Raw genomic sequence first — 18644 nt, 5'->3', positions numbered from 1 at the left:
TTTATAACCTTGCAGACTCTGTTGGCTCACCGCACCAATGAATATTTTATTGCTCACATCCGTAGTCATCAACCCTTCCCCGGGGAGATCTCCACTGGTAATCAAGTGGCTGATCAATCCCTTCGAGCTCTAGCTGTGCAAAAACTAACTCCATGGGAAAGCCATGCGTTTCATCATCAAAATGCTAAAGCTTTAGCAAAACAGTTTCAGCTGCCATTAGATCAGGCACGCGCCATTATCCAATCATGCCCACAGTGCACAAAGGTACATTCAGCCCCTGATATAGGTGTCAATCCTCGTGGCACAGTTGCCAATGAGCTATGGCAAATGGATGTTACTCATTTTAGTCCTTTCACTCCATGGAAATACCTTCATGTGTCAGTTGACACTTACTCAGGATATATTTGGGTCACATGTCAAAAAAGAGAAAAAACAAAACATGTTATTAATCATTGCATTAGAAGTTTTTCAGTAATGGGAATACCTTCTGCCTTAAAAACAGATAATGGACCTGCTTATTGCAGTACTTCTTTTGCACAGTTCTGTGAAACCTGGCAGGTTACACATACTTTTGGCATTCCATATAATTCCACTAGTCAAGCTATTGTTGAACGCACCAACCGTACCTTGAAAGAGCATTTATACAAACAAAAACAAAAAGCAGGGATCCCCATTGGTTTGGGCTCCCGCCAGGAATGGCTGGCGAAAGTGTTGTTCACTATTAACCATTTGAATGTTCTCCTACCAACTAATACTACCCGATTACAACAACATTTCCAAATGCATACCCCTCTGCCGCAGCCGCTGGTCACGTACCGGCAGCTACCTAATCCTGTCTGGCACGGCCCTGTCCCCTTGATCACTTGGGGTCGGGGTTATGCTGCTGTGCTTACTCCAACAGGACCAGTGTGGGTTCCAGCACGGTGTGTGAAGCCCTGGAAAGAGAATGTTGTGGCATCAAGGATTGACCAACCCGATTCCAGAATTCTCCCTACAACTTCAGGAGGACCCCCTGAAAGCACGTGGCAGGGTGCCCGTCCAAAAACATAAACCAACATGGGGAGAGATAAAGGCGTTATCTTTCCAAGCTCAAAAATTATTGGAGCAACAGCACGTTCTGATTGGTTGTTAGGTACAGCATGTTGAATGCGTGATTGCCTCGTGCACAGGGGGTGCACAGGAGGTGTTGGTTGGTGTGTGTTCAGCATGAATATACCATATAGGGGTTAAGGAAACACGTTCTCCAACTCCAGAGAATTTTCTAGTTGCTACATTTGCTTGCTTAAATGCTAATTCTTTGCTGACAATAATTCTGTTATTTAGCTGTATAACTTGTCCAGTTATAAGCACTCCACTACATGATAGAATGCAGTACAATGTATGGATAAAGTTAGCAAAAATAGTAAACACCACTGATTTCTGTCTTACTGATGCTCCAGATATGCATGGATTACTTAGTACATGTCTCATTCCCATATGCAAAGCTCCTGGTTCTCTTGGTAATGTTACTGGGTTGAGTAAATTTCTGAACTTTAGTGAAATTCATTATCACACCATGGCGCAATGTGGAATTGCTACATACCAGTTACCCCAAGATGCTATACAGTTATACACCCCATATGTTGTAAACCACAAGAATAACACATGTGCTAGAATGGTAAATTGCTCTATTCACCGTCCACTAAAAGGTTGTTTGTCCCCAAGGCCTTCTCTGTGGAATTGTTCAAAGATAGAAAATGTAACAAGTAACTATGGACACATTATATTGCCAATTGGATGGTTTTTCACATGTGGGTCTTGTACTTATAATTATGTACCAGCTAATATAACATTAGCACAATGTTGTCTTAGTCGCTTGACAGTGTTTCTACCACCCCGGCCTACTAAAAGCACTCGACAGAAAAGAGAGACTGAGACTATGAATGCAGTTTGTGATGGAAATGTTACTGTTTTAAGTCCAGCAGAATATATCTCCCTGGCTATGAGCCTTGTTGGGGTTCCTGGATTGGCTGTGGGAAATGCCAAACAACTTGGGCATCTGGCATGTTTACTAGCAAAGACAATTAATAGTACTTCCATTGCTATTGGACTTTTGATTCAAGAACAACAAGATTTAAGGCATGCTATACTGGACAATCGAGCTGCAATAGACTTTTTGTTGTTACAAAGACATCTTGGCTGCGAAGCTGTGGAAAATATGTGCTGTTTCAATCTCACAGACAATAGTAACCAAATTCAACACCAACTGGACTTACTTAAAAAATATGCACATGCAGTTAAACAAGATATTGCACCTGAATGGTGGAAGTTTTTGTGGTCCTGGTTTCCAACAGGATGGTTCAAAACTATATTTCAATATGCTGTATTGATTGTATTTTTATTAATCACCTTCTGCTGTTTCATACAATGTATCCCAGGATTACTGTCATGGTGTGTTCCCTCTTGCCGTCCCAAGGCTTCAAAACCAAGCAAATGCCAAATTTATTATGCTTACAAGGCTTTACAATTAAAAGAATAAAAGGGGAGATGTAGGGGAAATTGTTATCCCTCTCTTTGGCACACTTTCAGTATTGGCATACCATGCTGAGATGTGCTAGAACACAGGATAACACTTTTAAGATAAAGCCTTGCTAAGTAACATCTTGGTACTTGCTGGCCATGCCTTGGAATGTGCTGACGCACTGACGTAAGGGCCACAGAATACAATACAGTATTGAAATCACTATGCTATGATCACGTATTTCCTTAACCCTTATATGGTATATTCATGCTGAACACACACTAACCAACACCTCCTGTGCACTCCCTGTGCACGAGGTAATCATGCATTTAACATGCTGTACTTAACAACCAATCATAGCTTGTATACAAGAAATGTAACCACTTAGTTCTTAATAAAAACCAAGACGGGGCTGCCTGTTTGGGATGCCTCCCCTTCATGCAGTTGGACTCCTTGCCAGTTATTTACTACAGGCTATATTAGCTTCAGTGCAGGAGAGTTAATTATACAGGGTTCCTGTATCTTTAACAGTTGTATCGAGAAGAGAATGTCAGCACCTGTCCCTTGTATGCATGCAGCACCTGGTAAAACGTCCTCTTCATCGCATCAGTTAAAGCTGAAGGGGGCCTGCCCTCATTCATATCTGGTCACTCTGGTATAGCTCCTGCAGCTTTAACTTTTGTGATGAAGGCGGAAGTTCACCAGGTTCCCCATATATACAAATGACACCTGCTGAAATTCCCTTTTCAATACAACAGTTAAAGATACAGGAGCCCTGTCCTCCTTTTCATATGGTCACCCCAAATATAGCACATTGTGATAAGGGTTGGCAGGACTCAGACATTTATGCATGCTCTAATGATGCTTTGGGAAAAGATAACTAAAAGAAATCACTACATAAATAAGGCAATAAATCCATGTTGTTAACAATATTCATGTGCTGGTTCGTTGCAATGAAGACTGCAGTTGCATTGCAAACTAGAAAATCTATGTCAGTTCAAATTCAGACTAAAGCATTGTGAAATGCTATAATTTCTATGATGGGGATTTGCACATGCGCTTAAATTTCCCACTGAAACCAGTGATGTTTAAAAGTGCTTCAATCACTTTGGCTGAACTATGCTCACTGTATGGTAGGAGTCAATTGTTGTGTACACTCTGGAAATTCTTCTGCTAATTTAAGCACCTGCTATAGACCTGCAGTCAATAATTTTTAGCTGACAAGTAAAACACACCCTGTCTAAATGAAAGGAGCATCTGAGAGCTGGAATGTGGCCTAGCCCTCCAGGGACCACACCATTTTCTAATCTAGAGATAATCATAGCTGACACTCAGTCTAATGGTTTGCATTGTGTTTAACCTTTGTTTGGTGCATAGCAAAGCTGAGAAGAGATGCCAACACTCATCCTAAAGAAAAGTTGGACACAGTGAAGACCAAGCTGTGAGGCCGGCTAAGAGAGGAGACAGTGTTTTGGCACTTGATACAGTAACATCTGACACTTGCCTGCCACAAGATGTGGTGATGGCCATGGGCTTAGATGGTTTTGAAATGGGATTGGACACAATAATCGAGGATGGTCTACCAGTTGCTGTTGTTGCTGCTGTTCATCTTACTATTCCATACAAAATTTTGAAAGATATCCCCTAAAATACTACTACCCACCCCATCAAAGAACTAAATATCAGTGACACAATCAAAACACCTTAACTGATACATTAAAGAGCCCATTGAATGCCATCAAATGCCTCAGAATAGAAACATGTTGAAAATCGGGCAATTCAGGCATCAGGTGGTCCTCATGGACGAGAGCATTCTACAATCTGGGGACCACAACTGAAAAGGCCTTTTGCATTGTTGCCCTCTCCTGATCCTTGACTGGATGTTGACTGTAGTTATGGGTAGGTTCATACTGGGAGAGGAACTCTATCAGGTGTTATGGTCCAAAGCTTAGTAATGCTTTATAGATTTGGGGCCTTGCTAGACGAGGCCCTAGTGCTCTTTGAGGGCCGGTTTCCCTGCTGTGCGTCCACATGACGCACAGGGGAATCCGGCCCCAGGCAGCACCGAAGCCTCCCTTAACACGCCATAAGCGAAGTCGCTTATAGCGCACCTTTTCCGCAGCTCCGGCCTCAGGCCGGGGCTGCGGAACGTCTAGCGACTTCCATGGCATTTTGCGGCTACTCGCTCGCGAGTAGCCGCAAAAAGCCACGGACTGGGCACAGTGCTGAGCACTGTGCCCATCGAGCCGGGGGGGGATCCCGAGGGCGACATGGGAGAGGAGGAGGGAGGGCTGGCACAGGGCGATGAGGGGGAGGGAGAGCTTGCACAAGGTGACGAGGGGGAGGGAGGACTGGCACAAGGCGACACAGGAGAGGGGGAGGGAGAGCGGGGAAAGAGGGGGCAGGGGGCTTAATCTTTTTAAAAAACCTTACCTTGTCCGCAGTCTTCGGGGCGCACGTGGCCCCTATAACAAAACAAAAAAAATGGCAGACGCTGCAGGGCTTCCGTCATCCCTGTGCGTTGGCCATCTAGGAGGCGGGGCGGCACGCGCTAAAGTTAACACACCATCGCCCCGCCTCCCTGCCGGCTTATCCGGCAGGGTCTAGCAAGTCCCTAAAACCAGCACCTTGAATTGGTCTAATTGATGTATAGGCATCCAAATGGTGGTGGTGGTGATAAAGAAGTTCAATGAAGGTCAAACACTGAATTTTAATCACTCACTCTCCAGCATTTTGGCCAGGAGGTTCAGCCATCATTGCCAGCTGTCTGCAGCAGTGGGAGATGGAATTGAAAGCAGGGCTGTTCCATAAGTCTTTCTAAAAGACCACTCCCCCTCTATCCCTCCCCATCCCTTGTCCCTTTGTGCTGTGACTTTTGAGATAGTAAGCCTGCACGCTCGGACTGTCTTGGTTTAATTGATTGTATTCAAGTTAGTGCTGTGCAAAAAGTTCAACCATTTCATTTTTGACATTTCATGGATAAAGGGGGGGGGAACTCAGGTGAAAGAGGCTGGGATAGGTGAGAATTTCAGAGAATTCTCTCCTTGTAGAGGGGGAAAGGGTTTCCATGTAGCTTTTTAAATGTAGCCAGTTGTTGAGGGGTCTTCTTTCTTTTTTAATTTTTTAAAAAACATCCCCAGCATTTTCAGAAGCCCAGGATTTTTTTCCTGAATTCTTATTGGAGAGGGAGAGGTTACATGGTCCCCAATAGGCATTCACTAAGAATTGCTGGGCCCCTCCAAATGCCAAGGGGGAGGGGGGGTTGAAAAACTAAAAAAATATATAGAAAGAAAGCCCCTCAGCCATTGGCTACACTTTAAAAAATGGTAAGTGGAAACCCTGTTTTTCTCCCCAAGGAGAAAATTATCTGAATGTTCCCCCCACCCCATGAAAGAGGCAGAAAAACCATGCCTCTTTCACAGGGACATAAATCATTTCTGAAAATAGGATACAGGATTCGGCCCAGCACTAATGTAAGCTGCTCCAAAAAGCCTTTTTGGCAGAGAAGTGGGAATACAAATGTTTTAAATAAATAGACAGATAAATCATGAGGAATAAACCAATTTGTTGCAGAATATACAGAACTATTTATGTCTCAAGCCAGTCCAGATAAACTTCACAGGGAAACACGTTCAAGATAAAAGAGCCACATCATGACCCACCCCACCCCCATTAGAGCAAACATATCCCAGCCCTATACTGGGACAGCCTGCTTCCAATTCTTTTTTAAAAAAACCATTATTTTGCTTAGTATCTACACTTTTTCAGAACTATTATATATAGCTCATGAATTTCCATGCCATTAGGTGTAAATCTATCCGTGACAAAATAGGCATGTAACGTGAAATGGTGACAATAATTCATTGTACTTTATGGACGTGTTTAATTCATTGTACTCTGTGTGCGCCAACATTAAATGCAAAATGTGTTCTTGGAACTGGGGCAAAGGAGCTTGTAATAGGTGGGTTAGTTCTTGGACAAATTGGAAAGCTCATTAACTCAGGAACTGCGCAAAGGTGCTCCTGAAGTTGTTTGAAAGCCAGGCTATGCCAGAGGGAAGCCCTCTTGGAGATAGATGGAGGGTTGAACATGTTATCATGTTCAACCCTGCATTGCTGCTGTTTTTATCTGTTTGAGCTTTTATATTGTATTTTATATTATGGTTTTATACTGTTGTTTTATACTTTGAATGTTTTAATTTTTGTGAACCGCCCAGAGAGCTGTGGCTATTGGGCAGTATAGAAATGTAATAAATAAATAAATAATAAATATCTTGAACATGTTTCCCTGTAAAGCGCAGAGAGCTTCGGAACCGCCCAGAGAGCTTTGGCTATTGGGTGGTTTAAAAATGTAATAAAAACATAAATAAAAAATGTGTGATTAGGGCCATAGCTAGATGGGGCTTTAACCTGGGGCAATCCCCAGGATCGTCCCTGTGCATCCACATGATGCACAGGGCATCCCAGGATCAGGAAGGGATGATCCCTCCCTTGCCCCGGGATCTTGCCCTACACTTTAGGCCCGCTTTTTCTGTGGGGAGACCATAGAACGTGTGGGCTGGTGTCATGGTTTCTCCCAGTTCTTCATGGTTACTTGTGAGGAGCCAGGACCCATGCATGGGACACCGAGCTCCTCAGGAGCCCTGCGCCCATCGGGGATAGGGGGAGTGGGGGAAAGTGTAAAAAAAAACACCATTTACTTTTTGCGCACGAGTGTTTGTGCGCTCTGCCCCTTTAAGAAAAAAAAACACAAAATGGCAGCCGCGATGACCTCTTCCTCCAATGCTGTCACGCATCACGTGTGAACAGAGGAGGAGAACTCATGATAAAAATATCACAAGATCTTCAACCCTCCGTCGTGCTACACCGGTAGGTCTAGCTAAGGCCTAGGTCACAGGTTGCTAAATCAGTCATGTTGCATAGGTATCTATTTAAGAAAAGGTCCTGAGCTAGTTAGGCAGAATGCTATGTAAAGAAAGAGTTTGGCATGGGAGAAAAAGAGAAATCCTAGGAGAATGAGAAGCTGGCCTAACATGCTTATTCTAGTTTTGCAACCATGCTGGCTATTTAAGTAAATATGAGGTTCTGATACGAACTCTTGGGTTGAGTGGAAATTTTACTTTAATTTTATTAAAAATATGCTGGCCACTATTTCTGTGATATCTATATCGGAATCAAGTGAGCTCAGATTTCTAGGAATCCGACCCATAAATTCTGCAGCAGTCTAGCTTTCCCGAATTGCATGGATTCTGCAGACTTGCAAACTAGTTTTCTGTTGCTGTTTTTGAACTTTCTGGAATTGTATGCAAATTTAGTCATAGAATAATAATAATAATAATAATAATAATAATAATAATAATAATGGATAGAAATGGATAGAAATGCACATTTGCCCCATAGGCTAAAGTATTCATGCATTTTTGCTAGTGTGAATTTTTGCAAATGCACATTTGCTCAAATTCATGAAAGTGAAAAAAAAATCTAATTCCACCATTAAGCGGGAGATGGAATGAAAGGCATCTGGCAATCTGAGAAATGCAGACAGGACAGATGTTTCAAAATTCATACATCCCTGGCAGTGAGTAATGTTCTAGACCTCTTCCTGCAGTGTTAGTTTTCTACTTGCAGAAGGATTTAAAATTACAAACAAACATGGGAGAGCATTAAGAATGTGATTCCCAACTCAATCTCAAATGGGAAAGTGCCTTCAGTCACATGAGGACTCTATCAACTCATTCCCATTTCATTTTGCTGCATGTGTATAAATCTAACCCAAGGCTGGAATTTTATATTACCTATCCAATTCATATTTCTCTACTGCAAAGTGGTATCAGGATGATGCAATTTGCAGGTGAGACATGACCAATGGGAGAGAGCAAACCTTCCACCACCTGCCATTTTCACACTTGATTCTAAAATTCCTAGGAAATGTAATTGCTAGAAGATCTAAGGCAAATGTGAAATGGCTATCAGCCCTAATGAAGCTTCTAACTTTTAGTAACTTGGTGTGCTGAGGGGGCGAAATTGACAACGCATTTGATGTCTTTATTACCTGTTTTTTTTATGCTTTAGGCAGAAGTTATCATTACAATCCAAATATGGTCCTCTTTGAAGTAGTCAAAAGTCTTCCCTACTCCTTGGTAGCTTTAAAATCCTATAGGTTTGTGCAACAATGTACCCCAAGGGTGATATTTCATGGAAGTTGATTGCAAGAAACGTCCTCTTGCCAGATCATCAAGTTCTTTTTGTATGATTAATATGCATTTTAGGCATGCTCAGGGATATGTCCAACCTCTCACCTTTGTGAATGAAAATGTGATGTGGCACTAGAAATTTTCAAAATGCTAACATCACTGATGCATATTCAATTCAATGTTCACCTCCTATGCTAGTATAGACAGGATGAAGAATTATTCCCCCCTGTCAGTAGTTTGACTTTTCTTTCTTATATTTCTTTGATACGTCTTTTTCATGGTACAGTCTTCCAAGTAACAACATCAACCATCGTATTTGGGTCCTACCCTTCCTCAAATGAAGTTATGCTGGGAGACACAGGAGGGGCAGTCATCCCATATTTTCCCCACAGCAAACGTATGAGGTAGGTTAGGTTGTTGGAATTTCATTTTCTGTACTTAAAGGAACAATCTTCCTTTGTATCAGAATATTCTGGGCATCTATTAATCTATTAAAGCACAGTTCCTTTGATGGGGGAAAGAGAGGGAGAGAGACAGTGACAGAGAGAGGCAGAGAGACCGTTTCTACACCTGCCTTTTCCAAATGACACACGGGGGATCCTGGGAGCAGGCAGGGACGATCCCTCCATTTTCCTTGGATAATCCTTAGGTGTAGAAAGGGAGAGAGAGAGAGAGAGAGAGAGAGAGAGGACAACCTTACTGAGGTGTAGTGACTAAAGTGTCAGACTGGGAGTCAGGAGATCTGGATTCTAGTCCCCATTGGCCATGGAAACCCACAGGGTGACTTTGGGCCAGTCACAGACTCTTAGCCCAACCTACCTCACAGGGTTGTTGTTGTGAGGATAAAATGGAGAGGAGGAGGATTATGTACACCGCCTTGGGTTCCTTAGAGGAAAAAAGGTGAGATATAAATGGAACAAATAAATAATTAAAAAAAAACTAAATTAAATGTATGTGAAGTGAGATCTGAATTTTGTTTGGTCTGCATTTTAAAGTAGCTCTACCCAATTCATGTTTACCATAAAGTAAGTGTAAGAATGGGTGAGAAATTTGTTTCAGTTTGGTTTAATTCATGAAGTTCTCCATATTCAGGACAAAAGAACCTGAGGCTTTTTTTTTAAAAAAAAAAAAAAGTCATTGTGGGAGAAACCAGAACTGACAGACTCATCCTTCCAAACCCAGGGCCTTGACTGCTTAGCTCTTTAAAACTTTGGGTTTAAATCACTGTGTATTCAACCATGATGGTGTTGAATTAGGGCTGCAACCTCTCTCTTTTTCTTTCTTTCCTTGAAAGGCTCCTCAGAATAGCTATATGGCTGGCAGGTACTTCATGGTTCTTTCCAGGCTGGGAATATTTATTATTTATTTATTATTAATAATTATATATCAACTTATCTGCTAAAAATCCATCTAGGCAGTGTACAACAATTTAAAACAATAAAAAACAAGAATATTAAAAACAGTAAAAGCATTACAACTACACAGTTTGAAAGGCTAAATTGAAAAGATGCATTTTGAGGAAAAGATGCATTCCATAATTTGGGGCCAATACAGGAGAAAGCCCTTTTACCCGTGCTTGACAAACGGGCTTCGGACTTTCCTGCAGATCTTAATTTCTGGGCACTTAGATTGTTGGCTTTTTGAGGTCACTCCGTTCAGTTGCTGCATAAAGTTGTGAACGATTGTTTGTTGTGTTGTGTTTTTTTAAAAAATATGGAAATTTATTTTTTTTCCTACTGTACACACTTTTGTACATTTTTTTTTAAAAAAAAACTATGCATTTCCCCCAAGTTGTTCACATTGGGAACTGCAGTGTTGTGCTACTTTCCCCTAATATGCACAGTGTTTGTACACATTATTCCCAAGATGAGCTGCATCAGAAAGCTCTCAAAAGATGTGGATTGGTACACACTTCTGTTTTGGTTGCTGAAGGTCTTAGAAGGAGCCTGGAAGCAGGGAGCAGTGATCCTTCCATCTCCCTGGGATAACTGAGACCAGTTTTACCCGTGGTCCCGGGACTATCCCGAGGACTACAGGCAGTATGGGTGCCTGTCTCAGCTTCTTCCCTCCTTCCCTCCTCTGTGTGAGTAGCAGGGGTCAGCAGAGTGAAGGAGCCAGGATGGGGGGAGTCCAGGGCTATCATTCCAGCTCCTGTTTTTTTTAAAACACTACAAACACTTGAAACACATTCTAAAAAATATGCCTTTTTTATTAATAGCAGCTCGTGTTTTCTAAACTTAGTCAAGAGTCATAAGGAATATTTGGAAACAAATGTAGTTAAAACCAAGTATCCTTAAATTCTCTGGAGTTGTGAAATCCGTCCCTTGGTGAAGCTTTGCCAAATGCTTGCTGTGCAGTTCCACTGCAAAGACAGTAGGGGGCACTCATCGTCTACTGTGCTATAATTTTTCCACAGCTCTATTTCGCACAGGGCCCTTCCCCGCCTCTCCCCCTCCCCCAGCTTTCATTTGCATGGAGAATCTCTGCTTTTCACTGGAATTAGAAGTCTTGCTGATTTTAGAAGCCACAACTCCGGTGCCTGGAGCACATGGCTGTGTTACTAGGTCAACGCAGATGCCATCTATTTGTGTTTATTTTGTAAAAGAGCTAGTGAGGTCATTGCATGTTAGGCAACACTAGTTATCTCTGCAGAGACACTGAAAGGCACAGATACAAGGGGATGTTCTGCTATCTGCATCGGTGTGGCATATATTAAAATATGCCTGCACTGTATATAAAAAAATGTGTAGCTGTAATGTAAAACCTCCTCCCCCACAGCTATTTTGAAAAAAGAAATAGCTATCTTGAAGAGAGAAAACACAACCATCTTGACCTGCCCGGAATCTGTTGTCTTCTACCTGCATTCATTCTCCACCTTGTCTTTGGAATTTAATTTGAATTTCCTTCCAGACGCGAGTTATTATTCCTGGCAACAATATGGTCTAATTTTGTTAATTAGGTTTTCTCCACTACTCACTTCCATTCTGGAAACGTATTGGTGTTTCAGCTAAATATTAATTAGATGATTATTAAAACAGCAGCAGCAACAACCTGAAACATAAAGCCAATATTGGGCAACAGCATTTTAACCCAGCGTAGGTTTGTGGTTCCAGTGTGGCAGGATCTACACCACTGCTTTAAAATGGTTTATAACAGTAGTGACAACTGTTCGGGCCCAGGACATATTTCACATACAGTTTTCAAAATGTTTTCAAAGTATCATATCCTGCTTGGTGTAGATCTGGCCTATATCTCTTCTCTTTTGAGAAGAAATTTGATCGTTCTAATCAGGTGATGGATGCATATGTCAGTATCACTTTCTCCTACATATAGTTTCGATACCATTTATGTAGAAATTTTCAATTTTTGGCAAGTTCTTTTTTTAAAAAAAAAATTAACCAAACGAAATCCTCAACCACCTGTACCAGCCAAATTTAATAATTGCAGCTTTTCCCAGCATAGAGAGTACTGTGTTGTACCTGCCTGACATGTAGCTGTGAAAGATGAGAAGCTTGTCAAAGCAAAAGAAGGGGGAACCCTATTTCAGCACCAAAGAGCTCCATCACACCTACTTCCCCGCCTAGTTTTCCTCCGCGATTTCCAGCTCCGTTTCATTAGCGCATCACGCTAATGGCCCCTTTCACGTGGGTTTATGGTATTGCACTATACCGATGAAGCCTCCCTTTCACTCGCTTGCTCTTCTACTCCACCCCGCCCTGCCCCACCTCTTTCCACTTCCAGTTAATTGATTGCAACATTGTGTTGGGTGTGGACTCCCCCCACTCTGGCTTTGTTGTCTAGCAATTTACTGACACGGTGCTAAAGGAGTAGAACAGTCCCACCCTCCCCCTTTTCATCAGCAAGCTCTCTCCCCCAACAAAGGAAATGGGGGCTGAAGGGTGCTTTAATTCCATCTGGGGAAAATAATCCAGACTTTCCCTGCTCTAGGAAAATACAAAAAAAGGGCGGGGAAGAGGCCCAGTTAAGAGAAAGAAACATGGTATGCTGTCTAAGCATATTTTGTATATATGGATACTTCAAGCAATGGTGTTTGACACATATGGTGTTTGACACATATGTCAAACTGAAGTATTGGTTAAAATGTTATTTTGAAATTCTTTTTTTATATGCCCGACATGCTATTTTGTGCATTTCTTTTATGATCCATTTCTTTTATGACCCATTTTCTTTTGTTTTTCCATCACTCCTTTACAGTTATTGCCAAACCACAAAAGTCTTGCTACTTGCTGAAACCCAATATTCTTAATATAAAAACCAGCCCAGCTCTAAGGGCATTGCTAGACCTATCTGGGAATCCGTGCCGGAGGAGGGGCAAAAGCGGGCTATCCTGCAGAGGCCCCACCCCTCACGGTCCACACATCCTGCGGCCCATTCTGGAGCACAGCTCTAATATATATTCTGAAGAGAGCTCAGTGGTATGCTGCAATGCCACATCAAGTAAGTCAGGAGTGGGCATCTTTTGTTTTGGCTTACAAGTCCCATCAGCATAGTGAATCGGGAGGGATGATAAAAAAACCTGTAGGCCAAAACATCCAGAGGGCCACATCTTGCCCAACCGTGGTCCTTGGGTTGAGTTAAAAGGGTACACAGGCATATATGAGATTTGCTCCACACTTTAGGAATTACACATTAGCTGTATAGAAAAGAGTGATGGGATGACAGATATCTGAGTAAGGCCTTCTGTATTATATGTGCTTCACTCACTTTTGTTCTCTCTCTCTCTCTCTCTCTCTCTCTCTCTCTCTCTCTCTCTCTCTCTCTCATATCTTTTTAAATCATCCCAGCCAGGGATGTATGTATGAGAAATTCCTGTCACTTCATTTTTATCAGGATCTATCCAGTTCTCACCTTCCAGATGCAATCTGCCATCAAAGGCCACACATTTCTGAGCTTGCAATGTGATTTGTGGACCTTCCCGCACCCCAAATGCATATGACTGCATACATACTATTGATAAATGCACATGAAAAAAAATGCAAACTTTTGAAAAAAATATGAATGAAGATATGGCTTCATCAATTGGAAAAGAATGTGTACATTTCAAAGATCTGAACACCTGATGCATACATTTGGGAAAATGTGCACGGAAATGCAGACAGATTTTCATGCAGAAAAGAAAGCTTACAACCTGATATGGATTCGAGGTGCAATGAGCTCCAAGATGGAATTTGAAGAGCTTTGGCAAGCTCACGTTTTACTGATTTGCACATCCCTGATACCAACATGGCTTTAAGAATGACAAGAATGTGGGACCACACAGAACTATATCTGGAGCTGTGATAAAATGTATTGAATGTTTTTATTTCCCCTTTTAAGATTAATCTCTTTGATTACAAATTCTCCAACTTAAAGAAAACCAACAACAACATGTTAAGGATGATTATTTGTATTTCTCTTATCTGATATTATTTGGGTAATCAGTACATTTTCTTTTTATGATCTTACTGTAGATTGCCTTATGTGTTTCTAGCTGTATTGGTTTATGGTAAATAAACATACAGTTGAAAGCTTGGGGGTGGAGGTAGTCAGGGAGGGCTAAACAATGCTTTTTTAAGGTAAACTAGAGGTGATATGTTGCCATGGGAACTCCTTAGGCAATGGATCCTCAATACAGGAACATGCTGGGCAGAGTTTTGAATGTCACGGCCGTCCCCACTCAGTGAAGGATGTTGTAATCCAAGTGTCTGTGTGAAGACTACACTTTGAAGTGGACTACCCTGCTGATGGTGGCACAGGGATGGAGCTCCAGGGATTGAGACAGGATCATTTTGAAAGCAAAGTCAGTAGGCAGTCCAGGGTCCAAACACAGAAAGGTCAGGATAAAGGCAGGATAAAGATCTGGAACCTGGTGCACTGACAGTGTTCCAGCATCCAGTGTCTGGAATCTCAAGACTTTTAAGTCTTGAGCCATCAGAGCCCTACTCAGAGCCTACTCAAGAGCACAGTAGCAGGCCATTTACTTGTGAGTAAAGCTCTTCTCATGATTATCATGAGTTCATATTTATCAGGCGCTCACGTTGAGTGTCTGATGGCCCGCCAAACCTGCACACCTTTAGGCATCTGCACTCCCTGAGTCCAAGAGGGGCTAAGTCCATTGTGAGATGATGATGATGATGATGATGATGATTTCCCATATTTTCCCCTTTTTCTTCTGCTGCCCCTTACGCCTGGAACGCTCTTCCAGAACACTTGAGAACTACCAACTCAATCACAGCTTTTAAAACTCAGCTAAAAACTTTTCTTTTCCCTATAGCTTTTAAATGTTGAGTTTGTTCTGACTCTATACTGTTAGCCTCACCCTACCCGGTGCCTGTTTACACTTCCCTGTGCCTGTTTGCATTCTCTTTCCCTCCTTATTGTTTTATTATGATTTTATTAGAATGTAAGCCTATGCGGCAGGGTCTTGCTATTTACTGTGTAAACTGTACAGCACCATGTACATTGATGGTGCTATATAAATAAATAAATAAATAAATAAATATAAATATAATAATAATAATAATAATAATAATAATAATAATAATAATAATACTAGGACTCAGTGGGCAGGTCTACACAAAGTGATATTCCAGGGAACACCCTGGGATCATCCCTGTGCACCCACATAACACACAGGGGATCCTGGCGCAGGGAGGGATGATCCCTCCCTTGCCCTGGGATCTGGCCATACACTTTAATCCTGGTTTTTCCTGTGGTCTTGGGATCATCCCGAGACCGTGGGAGGTGTGGGCCCCACCATCTTGGTTTCATCCCAGCTCCTCGCGAGTAACCGTGCCCATTGCGGTGGGGTGGGGAGAGCGGGAGGTTTTTGTGTTTTTAAAAAAACTTTTTTGTAGGAGCGCTCCTGCGCTCATTTCAGATAAAACAACAGCAACAACAAGGCAGGCGTGATGTCCTGTTCCTCCTGGGACATGATGCACCACATGCAGACTGAGGGGGAGGATCTCGCGATCATCATATTGCAAGATCACCCTCCTCAACCCCCCTGGTCTAGCCATGCCCAGTATGGTCAATGGTTGTCTCCCCCGAGGCCCCAGGATCCTCTGATCTTCTTCAAGAGCCCTTGACACGGGGGCAGCTCCTCTGTGATATTTGGTTTGGGGAGCTCCAGCCTGTGAAGAGACATCATGTCGAATTAGCTTGACAACTACTGAGAACACGCCATGGCTCAATGTTGGTATTCTTATCTGTGTAGAAAGAGCATCTTCAGTTGCTCAGCTGAGCTGTAGAGGGGAGGGGAGACCCACAGTCCCTTCCAGGCCTATTGACCTGGCATATCGAATCTGGGAACAGCACACAAAATATTGCCCAGGAAACACTTTGGGTTAGGAGAGTAGACATGATGTAGCCAAAATGACATTCATAGAGGAAGACGTTCTTTGAATACAAGAAATATTCTGTGGGACTCTGCTATCAGGTCCCCATTACCTCTACATCTCATTAGTTCTGTTCAGGCCTTCACCTCAATGCCTGAGGCTTAAAGTGGGTAGAGAGAGGGGCCACACATGTTGGCCTGCTTCCTATATCTCTGGGCTCATGGGCCCCACACCCATCAATTCAGGCCTTGCTCTGTTGAATCATAAAAGGGAGTTCCACTTGCATTCACTTGAATGTAACTAGATCTCTTCACGCAATCAGGAACCCGTATAAGGCAGTGTGTCAACTATCACATGAGGAGTCTTACATTCAAGTGAATGCAGGTAGAGCTCCTGTTCATTTTGTTTCATTTCATTTTGTTTCTTATATTTCTATATTGCCCCATAGCTGAAGCCCTCTGGGTGGTTCACAAAGATTAAAAACCACTAAAATACATTATACAATGTGTAAAACCATTTACATAAAACAAATAAACAGCCAGCACACACAGAAACAACATACTTCTAAAAACATTTAAAAAACAGTCAATCCAAGACTATCCAAGACTTGATTACAAACTCATTATATGCTACGAAATGGCTGAGAGAAGAGGGAAGTTTTAACCTGGCACTGAAAAGATAACCATGTTGGTGCCACATGGGCCTCATTGGGGAGATCATTCCATAATTGGGCACCGCCAGTGGGAAGTCCTCTCCTTTGTTGCCACCCTCAGAACCTCCCTCAAAACGGCACCTGGAAGAGGGTCTTAGATACTGAATCTAGTGTACAGGTCAGTCCAAGCCAGGAGAGGCACTCCATCAAGCACTGTTCAGACCATGCCCATTCAATTATTATTATTATTATTTATTTATATAGCACCATCAATGTACATGGTGCTGTACAGAGTAAAACAGTAAATAGCAAGGCCCTGCCGCATAGGCTTACAATCTAATGGCAAGGTTTAAACTAAAAGGGGTTGGTGGGGCCCATGTTCCCAGAGAGTAGGGGGCAGGGTCAATGCAGAGGACTTCATATCTCTACTCACTTTAAGCCTTCACACATTCAGGCAAATACCTTTACTGTGTCAGATGTAAAGCTTTACCAGCTGCTGTGAAAGAGGACATCGTGGCAAGAAAAAGACTGCTGCTATAAAGGAATGATGTCTGCCTGGATCATGCAAATAGCTCTTACCTGCAGAGGCCAGTCTAGTGACTAGGCTATACTTAGGAGGGCAGTGAACTGTTAATTTACTGTGCCTGGATACAAAGCTCACACAGAGACATGATATGTTTACATCAGCCTTCCCTAACATGATGCACTCCAGGTGGTTGGGTCTACAGCTCTCAGAATTCCTGAACATTGGCCAAGTTGGCTGGGGCTGATAGGTATTGAAGTTCAAAACACCAGGAGGGCACCAGGTTGGGAAAGGATGGTCTATGTCAATCGAGCCTGTCTGAGAAGCCAGCAACGGTGGCCAGATTCTAAGGAAATCATGTTGTACAAAGAAATAAGCCATTTCAGATCAAAGTGAGAGTAGACGTTGCAACAAACTTTGACAATGAGGTCAACCTGATCTTTCCAAGGCAACCTTAAAATCAAGTGCTCCTTTGTATTCCATTCCTTGACAAATTACATTCCACTAGTGTGTTTTTGGTACAATTGATACCAGCGCCCAAAATGTCACACAATGTCACGAATATACAGGCGTCTTTCAAGTCTGAGCATTATTAGCGTGCAGCTGTAGCAAGTCAGGGTGATGTTACTTCTTAGAAATGCTTCTGAAATGCCAGTGCCCACAGTCACAAATATATATGCGTTTTTCTAAGGGTATGTGTGATCAGAACGCATGAAATCATTGCTAGAAAGCCTCCCGGTGGGATATGGTATTCCTCTGTTTTAACTTTATCAAGTCAGCACTGGCAGAGGTAGGAAGAAAATATTCTGTGTTAAAGGGACAGTAGTACCAGGCCTTGCTTCTCTGCCTTTATCAAGAGATTGGTCTATAGCCATTAGCTAGGGTGACCATATGAAAAGAAGGACAGGGCTCCTGTATCTTTAACAGTTGTATTGAAAAGGGAATTTCAGCAAGTATATTGTTTAGCACCTAGTGAAATTCCCTTTTCATCACCATAGTTAAAGCTGCAGGAGCCCTGCCCTCTATTTGTATCTTGTCACTCTAGAATAGCTCTTGCAGCTTGAACTGTTGTGATGAAGCAGGAATTTCACCAGGTGCTGCATGCATACAAATGACACCTGTTGAAATTCCCTGTTCTAAACAACTGTTAAAGATATAGGAGCCCGGTCCTCCTTTTCGTATGGTCACCCTACATTAGCACACAACAGTAGTGGGGGTCACTCGAAACCCACCCACCCCATTTGAAAGAACATGTGAATAGCTTGACAGTAACTTGACAGTAACTTGATGTGAAGGGCTTGACAGTAAACCCACAGTAACTGGCTGGTTGGAAACTAACTGGTTGAAAAGCCACTAAGTGGTGAGATGTGGGGGATGGATGGGTTTCACTTTTGCCTGCTTACTTCGTTTCAGTCCTTGACAGGAAGATGCCAGTTAGT

General features: G+C 42.5%; 1 protein-coding gene across 1 annotated transcript in view; it reads left to right on the top strand.

Annotated features, from left to right (window-relative positions):
- The first annotated feature begins 1253 nt into the window (after window positions 1–1253).
- The window catches only part of LOC134402476 (syncytin-A-like), a 261355-nt gene continuing 243964 nt past the window's right edge, over window positions 1254–18644 (top strand). Inside the window, exon 1 of the mRNA XM_063131938.1 lies at window positions 1254–2430. Coding sequence (XP_062988008.1) covers window positions 1367–2430 — 1064 coding nt within the window. The 5' untranslated portion in view covers window positions 1254–1366. The remainder of the gene's footprint in view (window positions 2431–18644) is intronic.

This window comes from Elgaria multicarinata, chromosome 8, assembly GCF_023053635.1.
Source record: "Elgaria multicarinata webbii isolate HBS135686 ecotype San Diego chromosome 8, rElgMul1.1.pri, whole genome shotgun sequence".
Classification (NCBI taxonomy): Eukaryota; Metazoa; Chordata; class Lepidosauria; order Squamata; family Anguidae; genus Elgaria; species Elgaria multicarinata.
The sequence above is the reverse complement of the archived record's forward strand: the minus strand, read 5'-3'. Positions and strand labels throughout refer to the sequence as shown.